This window comes from Miniopterus schreibersii, assembly GCF_964146895.1.
Source record: "Miniopterus schreibersii genome assembly, chromosome: 7".
Classification (NCBI taxonomy): Eukaryota; Metazoa; Chordata; class Mammalia; order Chiroptera; family Miniopteridae; genus Miniopterus; species Miniopterus schreibersii.
The window spans coordinates 32,691,944-32,704,195 of NC_138108.1; the positions used below are offsets into that span (position 1 = coordinate 32,691,944).

Here is a 12,252-nt window from a genome sequence, read left to right on the forward strand (position 1 = left end):
AAAAAGTAAACTAAGAAAATACTTGATTTGAACAAACTTTGTACTTTACCAGACATTGTTACTGTAAGAAACCTTAGAGTTCATGAATCCTAATCTTATACACATGAAAATAATAAAGCTGAGATCAAGAGACTAGAAGCATTTTCCAGTATCTTACAGCAAGTGGCAATGCTTTTATAATCGAGATCTGCTATCCATTCCAGTATGACTACTTGTGTGTTTTTAAATTACATTTTGTTTCATTTTTACAAACCTCTAGTTCCTGGAAGTGGAGCTGCTATCCAGTAGCCCAAATGTGGTGCATCGTATGTCCAAATTAAATGATTATTATAGTCCTTGACCATTCCCTGGCCATGATTTATCCAAGTACCTAAAAAGAAAGGTAAGTAAAAATACCAAGTGGCTATAGTTCATATCTCTTTAGAGCTGATTGGAGTTTGCTGATAGTTATGTATAAAGTAAGTACCTTGCAGGACTTTTTAAAAAATTATGAAAACTGTAGCAATGTATTACCATGGGATAATATATACATCATATATTACATGGTATATAGTACATATGATAAGATATTAAATAAAATAATTTGAATGATTTGTTATGACTACAGGAAATAAAATCATTAAAAATAAATAACGGATGCACGCATATTTATGGAGATCGTGACTCTCCAAATAATGTTTAAATTGTACCTATTGAGATATATCTTAAGGCTGTGAGCAGTGAAATCCAACCTTATCAATAGGTGGTTATTTTTCACCGGTTCTGGGATTCTAATTAAACAGTTATAGTGTATACAGTGTACAAAATGTTGCATATGTGATAAACCAATTCAAAAATTTTGTCACTGAAAGGTACATTAGAGACAAAGTCCTTTGTCAGGAGGAATAATCAGAAATCAGGACTCAAACAGCAGATATTCTTCTTTAAAGTGTTAAAACAACTCTCATTCAACGTTAGAAAACTGAAGTCCAACCAAGGGATTTGTTCAAAAATAACACTGCTAGTAAGTGGACTAGAATCCAGGTCTTAGAGCTCTTAATCCAGTGATTTACAATAGTATACTACTGTGATATTATAATAAGAAATATATATTTGGTCTTAGTCTCTAGTCCTGGCACCGAGCTCTTAAAACCCTGACAATTTCCTGAGTGAAAGAATTTCTTGTTATTCATAACAAGCAGCTTTCTTTTTAAAAATAAAAATCTTTATTGTTGAAAATATTACAGATGTCCCTCTTTTTTCCCCCACTGACCCCCTCCCCCACTCTCCCTCCCTCAGGCCTTTGCTGCACTACTGACTGTGTCCATGGGTTATGCATATATGCATATAAATTCTTTGGTTAATCTCTTCCTGCCTCCACCTCCCCCCTTCCCTCTGAGATCTGTCAGTCTGTTCCATGCTTCCATGTCTATGGATCTATTTTGTTCGTCAGTTTATTTTGTTCCTTAGATTCCACATATAAGTAAGATCATGTGGTACTTGTCTTTCTCTGCCTGACTTATTTCACTTAGCATAACACTGTCCAGGTCCCTTCATGCTATCTCAAAGGGTACAAGATCCTTCTTTTTTAGAGCTGATAGTATTCCATGGTGTGTAAATGTCCCACAGCTTTTTTATCCACTCATCTACTGATGGGCACTTGGGTGGTTTCCAGATCTTAGCTATTGTAAATAGCACTGCTATAGCCATAGGGGTGCATATAGTCTTTCAAATATAAATGGTATAATTTTTTTCAGTAATAAGTTATTATTAAATTATTTCATTCTATATTAAAATATAGACATTTCATTAGTCAATTATACCTCAGTAAAGCTGAAAAAAATAAAAATACAGAAACATATTTCTGAGATCAAACATTTCAAAAGAAATACTCAGAATATTTCTATGTAGCTCACATACCTGTGTTCATATCAAATGTCCAGGCAGGTATGTGATCCCCTGCACTTACATCATTTGTATGGAGAAGGGGGAGAGAAACCTGAATAGAGCCATCCACCTTTAATTCTTTTCCTCCAGAATATATCTTCACACATATTGCAGCAAGAGGAGTCAATTCAATGCTTTCAAAACCTATAAAAAAGATAATTTATTAAAATTTTACGTAAAACACAGGTTGTAGTTACATATTAATAACAAATTAATATGGGCCTCTAATTCACCCAATCATCAGACCAGGTGACTACTGGCTTTCTGAAGTGACTGCCACCCCCCAGCTCTACGTAGTCATGGCTTCAGATACCGAATGCGGCTGAAACTGCTGAGATCGATGCCCCATTACCTGGGATAAGGCCAACTCAAAGAAAAGAGGAACAATGGTACAGGAAGACAGGAGACTAAAAGACAATGAGAAGGAATAAACTTTTATTTACAAAAAAACTTTCATATTCACAGAACTCTAGAACTGTGCAATCCAATACAGTAGCCACCCGCAGCATGTCACAATTTAAATTTAAGTGACATTGGCAGTGTAGTTTCTCAGCACTCATCATATATCAAGAACTCAATAGCAACATGTGCCTGGTGGCTACCATACTGGACAACACAGAACATTCTGGTTTGACAGCACTGCTCTAGAACTTTAAAATGTTAGCATTCTCAGAATAACTGAAACATTGAATGAACAATCTCAAAAGCAGGTGGTAGAAAAGTTGGAGGGCAGAGTACATTATGATCCCTTCCTACTGAATCTAATGAGTCTTGTCCATAAAACTGTCCAGTGCAACATGGGCTTCACTTGTACTGCTCTTGTCAGTGTTTTTATTTTGAGCATCCTGTAACTGACATCTGGAAAACCTCAGCAGGTGTCCTAGACTGGCCTCTTCAAGACCCTCAGATGAGCACCACTGAGGGAGCAGGGGAGTAATGTAGAAGGAAGGAAGCCAGCACAGGACGTGTTAATGAGCAGGTTGTCTCCGTGGCAACTCCCTTCAGTCTCACTGGACAGAATCTGGCTCAGACTTGCCCTAGTCAAGGCAAAGAAACGGGAGTATTTATGGACTCATCCGTCACATGTTGAGACCCTGCCCAGGTAAGGGCCAAGCCTACTCCCTGGACGAGGGAAAGCCCTCAGGTGTGTGCATTAGGAAACAGGCTGCAAACAGGAGTCAGGGTCACCTGGCCAGGGCACTGACAGCATGAGCATCAGCTACGGCAGGTTAAAAAAACCAGCACACCCATCGAACCGAAACACCCATATGCCTTTATTACTCCAATTTCCAGCTGTTCCCCAACTGAAATGAACCCAAATTTTGACACAACTCAAACCATCCAAATTAGATTGTCTGAGATAATACTAAACAGTGGAGTTTAAGTTATGTTGCAACGAGTAGTAGAAATGGTGGAACAACTGTGGATGTACAGAGGGAATGTAGAGTTCTTATGGGGGTTAGTCATAGGCGTATTGTTAAATAAGATGTAAAATTCCGGCATTCCCTTCCCTGGTAGGTCATGATAGCCTTATAGAAATATACTAGCTGTTGAGTCTGGAATAGATAGATATATTTTACTCACAGAGAATAGCAAATATATATGAAAAGAAAAATTTACGATTGCTTACTCCAATCTATAAACTTCTTTATATTTAACAATTACTGACACTTCTGATCAATTTGATAAGAATGAATAGGTCAAATTATAAAAAGATGTGTATAAATTTCTTTAAATCACATTTCCATTTTTAAATGTATTTTTTAATTTGCAAAGTTACACAATAATCATTATTATTTTTCTATACCTTTTTTTACCTCTTTTAGATAAAAGTATCCTATAGATTAAATTTCCTTAATTTGAAATTGTGTATGCAGAAGACTATTGTATAATCTTTCTTTCATTGCATGAAAGGGAATTAATTGCTTATAAACATTTTAACAACTAGATTTATGTTTCAAAAGTGGCATGTATCCTCCAAAACTTAAATGAATATCCAATCTAAATAACTTCAGCAGTATTTGATGAGTTATGTACTCTTTCTGATACGTATGATTATATTATGTAAAAATGAGACAATACCTGATTTATCAAGAGTAATTCCAGATGTATACAGAAAATTGTCCACTTTCAAAAATTGTTGTAGAACTGTAAGGTAGCCTGTAACATTGCTAATGTGATGGTTGTCTGGTAGTTTAATTAAGGCTTTTGAAAACTGAACACTTGGTTGAGATTTGGCATCTGGAAGAAAAAATAACCTCATTACAAATAGACAAAACAAATTCCCATTAAGTACAGTATCACTGGCCAGGAAATTTTACCTTAAAGGAAGCAGTTATAATTATTTCTAAACATTACGCAACATCTCATGTAATTATATTTCTTCAGATCACACAAGGCACCTTTATCCTACAGGCTGCTTGATTCTGCTGCCCAGAAATCCTTCACCCTTTTTTGGGTTTCACGCCAGGGAACCACATACTGACCATTTTTAGCCCATATGGTTCACTTGGGATTTCCTTCTATAATAGGAGTAGAGTTAATGGTGCATACCAGAATGGGAGGAAACCAGTCAAAAGCCTCTCATTCATTATTCTCTTGGTTACATTGATTTGTTCAATGAGGGACCTTGTGATAGCTACAGTTAATGAGATGCAATGTGAGTTTTGCTTGGATTTCTAGAGAAAAAGACTTGCTTTTTCCTCACTGGATGTTATATGATCAGATAATATGTCCATGAGTTGCAAAAGCCATCTTTTGACCAAAAATGAAAGTTGGTTTGAAAATGGAGATAATATTTAAGGAATGAACAGTTAAGAAATAAAGTGAGAAAAACTAGTGCTCAATTATTTCAACAGAAGCCCTGATCACACATGTCTCAAGTTGGTCTGACTCCTATACCCATCAATTATTTGAGCAACAAATAATTAAGTGCCTCCTTTGTGCTTAAGCTGGTTTAGGACTGGGTTTTCAGCAACTTACAATAGAAAGTGGCTTTGCTGATATTCAGTCATATACTGAACTGGGTAAGTTCTCTAACAGATAACTAAACATGCATTAAAAGGCTTCCCAATGCCAGGCACTCAATTGATAAATATAATCTCACATTAATAACTTTGAATTAACGACCTTCCAACATAATTTATGGAGTCAAAATTCTGGCAATATTGATATTTCTGTAATCAACATGTCTTATTTTACAAATTCAAAGGTTAACTTTTAAATCATTAAAACAAAAAATTATCAGACATCAGCTTCTGCCTTGGACTTTGATAAAGACAAAAGGAATTGTTAAAATTATTAAGATAGCCCGGCCAGGCGAGGCTCAGCAGTTGAGAGTCGACCTAGGATCCAGGCGATCGGGGTTCGATTCCCGGTAGGACACATGCCCAGGTCGCTCGATCAGTGACTCTCTCATCATTGATGTTTCTATCTCTCTCTCCCTCTCCTTTCCTCTCTCTAAAATCAATAAAGATATATTTTTTAAAAAAATTATTAGGATAAAAAAAGTATTGGTTTTTAAAGTGTTGTATGACAAATAATAAAATAATGTAAGATAATTCTCAAAATCAATGTATAGTTTACTTTTTATATATGAAGCTAGTAAAATAATACTTGGAAAATAAATAGTTAAGGGCTATAAAGAAAAACAATGCATTTATGAGATACTATTCTTAAGTTGTTTGAGGAAACAATCTGATACCTTCTGAATCACTTACTGGTACTATCTACAACTTACTCTTTACACTGTGTGACTTAATTATGTTGAACATCCAAACTTCATACAACTGAAAACGTGTACACTGTGGCCAATGTCTAGTTGGCCTTCTCTAAGGTTTTGTACTTTTCTGAAGTTTCCAACTTCTCCTGCTCCTTTTATTGCAAATACATTCACACACTTTCACTATACAAACGGAACACCTTCCTGATAAAACCTTGAAGGGAAAATATATAAACATTTTATGGAATGAGAATGTGTAACTTCTAAGGAATAAGGTAACATCGTCGGAAACATCCATCCTTTCTGCTTGGCCTTACTAATATGTTAACTCTCGGGGAAGCAAGGCAGTAAAAGGAAGGGATCTGAGAATTCAGGAAGGCTCACGGTGTTCTCACGGCGACATGCCAAGGCAGGGCAGTATTACCCAGGCAGATGAGAGCTCCCCACTGCCTGGCACAGTGGCAGAGTAGAGGCACACAGGTATGCTCACACCCATCCATTTCATGTATTCCAGCAGGAATTACAATTGTAATGGGGTCTGAAGAGGCCAGTGAGGAGTAGGGGATATGTCAAAACAAAACCCAAACAAATAAAACACTGAAGAGGGGCTGTGGAGAACCTGATTCCACAAAGGCCCCGCAACATAAAACGTAGCTTCTCTTTGCAGGTATGCAGTCCCATTTTCTTTTCACTCTATTACACACATTGTAATAGAGTGAAGTAGAATAATTCTATGACTCCACGTCCACCCCTTCTGCCACGCACCAGCAAACCTGAGATCAAAATTCTGCCGAGTGCCTTAGCATTTCAAGCGTAAGAGACTCTACTGCCTCACTCAGTAAATTACTCCAATATTAATCAAGCCCTAGTTTACATTTTTTTCTAAGTAGCAGTATTGGGTTTTCTTTTCTAATGCTTCTGAAAATGAAGACGACTTTCAAAACAATTTTTTTACCGTGACTTTCTTATAAACTATTTTGAGGATTTTCTTTCTTTACCAATCGTTCCTATTATGCTTTAGTCCTAAACATTAATTCCTCAATACAAAATAAATTGTCATTTATAGGCAAATAATTGTCATTTATAGAGGTTTTATAAAATATGCAGTAAGAGTCACAAAATGCTGGGTGTTCCCCTAAGGACTAGTTAAGGGAGGTGAGGGGATAAGATGAAATTATCATCCTCATGCCTGTTAAAGCAGAACTGGAGGGCACAGCTTGAGTCAGACCCCAAATCAGGCTTCTGAATCCTTCCCGTGGGATGTGCAAGCGGGCAAATCATGTATGCAGGGCAGACACTTAACTGCCCTGTCTCGGGTCTCTCCCACACAAGCAGCAAGATTAATGCCACAGGCAGGAAGGAAGGTGACCTGCAAATTAGAAAGTGCCAAAGGGCTGAGCCCTTCTACTAATTCAACCAGCCACTAAAGCCCAGTGAGAGATTTGATTTGGAAAGAAGTTCAGAAGCTCTTTCCAATATTTCCAGAAGTCCAATGTTCTCATGTGGGGGGCTAAAATAGGAAAGGAGAGAATGATTCCCATCACACTCACAAAAAAACACTTTGGTTTGACAGTGAAATAAGCCTCGGTTGAGATCAGCTTATAATCATCCCTGATCAATTTAGATTTTCCCACATTATGATCAATGCTGATTTATTACTGATTCATTCATAACCACTTTAAGTGTTTACTTATTAGCTGAGTAAAAAGTATTATACTTACCGGCTAATTTTCCAGTAATTAAAACAGTGTCTTCAAATAGCCATATATTTGCTTGGCTTTGCGGGAACAGTGAAAGTGTAACTGATGAATATACTGTGAAATATAGCACAATTAAAAGATGTTATTAAACATGGGGGGGAGGGGAACAGACAAATATAGTTCTGTCCCAGCAGGCCCTAAAAAGTGGGGGAAAACAAACTGTGTGATAGTAAAAGCAATGGAAAATAAAGGAAGGGTGAATGTAAAATAGGATGGGGGTGGGGGAAGAAGGATCACAATAAAATGGGAAGAAAAGATTGGGCATCCCTATTTTAATAATCTTTGCTATTTCATATAGTAGTTTGCCAAGGTGACTAATGATGTTCTCTAAGACCAGATACATATAGTCCAGTTAAATACTTGAACAACCTTCTGTTATTTTCTCTATATAATTGTTATTTACTTCCCTCTTATAATTGCTGAAAACATTTTTCTTGGCTCCATGATCCAAGGTTCTCTAAAATGGAGACTACATCCACACTTCTTTTTTAACGTCCATGTAAAGGTACAATGCTCTTCTTTGCACCTTATGGTTTGCCAAACAGACTCTGAGTTCACAAAAGAGGAAACAGTTTCACACACAAAATGATTCCTGGTGGCGGTAACTCAGGATGGGGCCAAACCAGCCTACGACAGTAGGCACCTGAAATAACCAGCAGGATGAGTGAGTGCAGATCACCAGGAAAATAATTATTATTTCAAAATCAGGAGCAAGAAGCTGGGACAAAAGACCATCATTTTATAAGCAAGAACAAATCAAATAAGCTTACCAATCCTGCAAAGGAAAATAACTTTTGAGGAGTAACACAAAGCACAAGTTCCCATTTTCTCTCCTGTTTTTAAAGTTAATAGGAATAACATAATATTCCTAGGTCACTTAAGAGAGGCTAAAACACATTGCATGGGGATGTTTTTAAGATTTTGAGATATTTTTAAGAGCTATAATGGAAAAGACAAGACAAAATACAAAAAGTATAGAATGATGTATCGTGGACATTAAACAAAATACACTTTTCTCCTATGACAGGAAAAAGGGAGAAACTACCAAATAAAAGTGTGATTTCAGTTCAGAATACATGAACATTTAGACTGATTACTGGATTCATTCAATTGGAAAGGAGATGACTGTAATTAGGGCACCAACCTATGTTTGGATACTTTCTCGGTCACAGGCAGCTTAAAAGGGCAGCTCTGACAGCTTTTTAAGGCTATTAAACCTGAGGGGAATCTTTCTTAACCTCACTAAAACTTACATTCAGGTTTCTTTTCACTAAAAAAGAAATATGTTTTCTGATTATAAAACGGGTGTATATCTGCAGAGAAATACAGAAAAGGAAAGAAGAAAATGATGGTCATCACAATACCAGCCCGGAGACAACCATTATTAATAATTTAGCATCACATATTTCATTTCTTAAAGTATCAAGATTTACTTAACCACTCCACTAATATTAAATATCTAGACTATTTCTATTCTGTTACTACAAAACTGATACTGAAATTGATATCCTTTTGTATGAGTATCTGTCAAGTTTATTTGTATGTCTGTTTTTAGGATAGGTTACTAACAGGAGAACACGGGGTCAAAGATTACAAAGATCCTGAAGACAATGACACACATTTCAAAGTTGTTATCCAGGTAATTTTGCTGATTTGCCCTCCCACCAAAAGTGTTTGAGAATTCTAATCCTACCTCACTCCATCAATACTGAGTATGCTCACTTTTAAAAAACTTTTCTAAGATAAAAAAAATCTATGAAATGTGTATTTCTTTGGTGTATAAGTCTCAGGCTCTTAGGAGACAAAACATTTTACCACATTTACTAATCATTGCTATTTCCTGTTTTGAAAATTGCTAGGTCCCAATTTTGTCCATTTACCTTATTTAGGCAGGGCCTTGTTGGCTGTTGTTTTTTACTGATGTGTATGAGTTCTCTGCATATTAAGGATATCACCCCTTATTGTTTCATATATTTTCCTACCTTCTCATTTGCCTTCATGTTTTTGATGTACAGTTGCTCTTTAAAAATATGGCCAAATCTCCTTATGACTTCTTTCATTGTTTTTAAGTCTAATCAGATCATCCTAATAAAAATCAGATAATTTGTTATTTTCTTATATTTAATATGATCTGGTTTTCCACATCTGAACTCTGAGTAATATATTTTGGAATATGGATCCAAACTAATTTACTCCAAATAGTTAACTAAAATATCCCAACACTATTTATTGAATATTCAGCACTTTCTCAATGACTTATAATGGTACCTTATCATAGATTACTTTTTTTATACATTCCAGTATCTGATTTTTACCACAGTATAATATCATATAGTTTTAATTTTGTAGCTGTATAATATTTACTTATCTGGAATGCCTCTAGTAAATCTTCTTTTAAAACAAGATTCTCAAGATGAGTAGATAAAGAAAATGTGGTACATACATACAATGGAATATTACTAGGCCATAAAAAAAAATGAAATCTTACCATTTGCAACAGGCAACATGGATAGACCTGGAGGGTTTTATGCTAAGTGAAGTAAGTCAAATAGAGAAAGAAACTACCATGTGATTTCACTTATATGTGGAATCTAAAGAACAAAATAAATGAACACACAGAACGGAAACACACTCTTAGATAGAGAAAACAAACTGGGTTGCCAGACTGGGGTGAGGGGAGTTTGGGGGACTGGGTGAAAAAGGGACTAAGAAGTACAAATTGGTAGTTAGAAAACAGTCATGGGGATGTAAAGTACAGCATAGGGAATATAGTCAATTATATTGTAGTAACTATGTATGGTGCCAGGTGGGTACTAGAATTATCAGGGGGATCACTCCGTAAATTATATGATTGACTAACCACTATGCTCTACACCTGAAACTAATTAAAATAATATTGAACGTCAACTGTAATTGAAAAAAATAAAATTAAAAAATAAAATTAAGAGCAATTAAAGCAGGAAAAAAGATAAAACAAGATTCCCAGGAATTTTTGCAGATTTATTCTTCAAAATTTATTATTTTTGAAAATTTGGACCTATTCACATTCAAAAATTATTTTTGCCAAGTTTTTTTTAAATGCATTAAGTCTACATATTAATTTGTGAAGAACTGAAACCTTAACAATATTCAGGCTTTCTAAGAATAAATATAATGATTTTTCAGTTATCCAGGGCATTATTTATTTAGGTTTTCTTTTTGTAGGTCTATTGGTAATTGGGTCTATTGGTAATTTGGGTAGTTTTTTTCTATCACCCCCGTTATTTCACTTTTTTTTTTTAGGTTTCCTTGCTTTTTTTTTTTTCTTGTTCTAAGAGGGATCTCTTGTCATTATTTTTCCTAACTGGTTATTACTCCTGGTACATAACATGTATTTATTATACCGATGCTAATTCTGCAATCAGTAACTCTGTTGAAATCCCATTATTACTGTCCACTAGGAGCACAACCACAGCTTCATAGCCAGGCTCCCTCAACCCATTTCAGCCCTGCTGTTGGCCTTTTGGTATATAATCATACACGCTGTCAAGTAAATTCAGTTTCCCAATAACTTATATTCATTGTGTACTCAATAACTGCCTTATTATTCGGCACATAAATCTAAACTGTCTGTCTCGCCTTTCCAGAACATCCTCTCATCATCTGGCCCCACTTTCGGGCCTGCCCGCTTCTCGGGGATCCTTGGGGCAGGCCACCCGCACACACGCCTCTCACCAGAGCTCTGCTCAGAATTCCTTCAAGCCTCTGCAGGAGGGAAAAGGGCCTCATGTTTTCTTCAAACTGGCACTCCTTTCTAACTACTTTATATTGACTTCAAGTGGACATTCCCATTTTCAGTTTACCAGAACAACTGATTCTCAAAGCAGAGAAAGTACATTTAGTGACAGCAAACACTGAGGGCTTACTTGGCATTCTTCCCGTCTTCCACGGCAGAGGCGTCAACACATAGCCATCTCTGTAAGCAATAACGGTTAAGCTGAGCCCTAGTTTATAGGGTACTCTTATCAGCACGGCTCCATTGCTTCTAGTCACCGTGGAATTGGTCTTCGTGTAGTTCACAAACACTTCTACAACTGCTTGACTCAGGTACTGGCGACTGATGATGTCATTCACCTGGACTTTCAGCATAAACATAGACACTGGAAGGGGGAAAAGCCAGAAATGGCAGCATGTTAGATCCTAGAACATGTCAGTGTGCCTTAAAATGCCTTCCAGGCATTTAGTAACAGTACAACACTGCTGATAAATTTAGGACACAGATATGGATGGACAGATCAATAGAAAGAGGTGTAGAAACATTCCAACAAATTCATTATTCTTCCTAAAACTGAATAAATTTGAATTTATTATTAATAAGGCAGGGTAATATTACTCTATTTTTTCTGCCAATTAAAAGAAGGACCACAGTAAGTAAGGGAAATTTCTCTCTTCAGGAAAATATACTTTTACTTTGTTTCACTAATTCTAATGCTATCAAGTAATACCGATTTAACATTAAATCAGAATTCAGTTAAAGTTCTTAGAATAAAATGGCACATAACAAAGTCCATTAGTCCATGCCTAGCTTCTTCATTTTGTTGTGTTATCTAGAAAGTATGGGGTGTTTTTCAGGTCCAAATATACAAAATATCAAACAAAAACCTTTCCCTAAGGAATAAAAAAGCCATTATCCATTAAATATATGAGAAAACACAGTAACATAATAGGTTAAGGAAAATGAGAAAACAATGCTTCTTTCTACTTAAACCTCCAGCCTCACTCTTGAAGTACAAATCTTGACTCTTTGTTCATGGATTTATCAGTGATAATATCTAACTTTAATGAAGAACTTATATCATGGTGGAA

General features: G+C 36.0%; 1 protein-coding gene across 1 annotated transcript in view; it reads right to left on the reverse strand.

Moving 5' to 3' along the window:
- Positions 1-12,252, reverse strand: part of FAM171B (family with sequence similarity 171 member B) — a 49,407-nt gene that overhangs the window by 9,325 nt on the left and 27,830 nt on the right. Inside the window, exons 2-6 of the mRNA XM_081142123.1 lie at positions 11,313-11,546; positions 7,369-7,461; positions 4,009-4,167; positions 1,900-2,070; positions 254-370 (exon numbers count right to left, since the gene is read on the reverse strand). Coding sequence (XP_080998249.1) covers positions 254-370; positions 1,900-2,070; positions 4,009-4,167; positions 7,369-7,461; positions 11,313-11,546 — 774 coding nt within the window. The remainder of the gene's footprint in view (positions 1-253; positions 371-1,899; positions 2,071-4,008; positions 4,168-7,368; positions 7,462-11,312; positions 11,547-12,252) is intronic.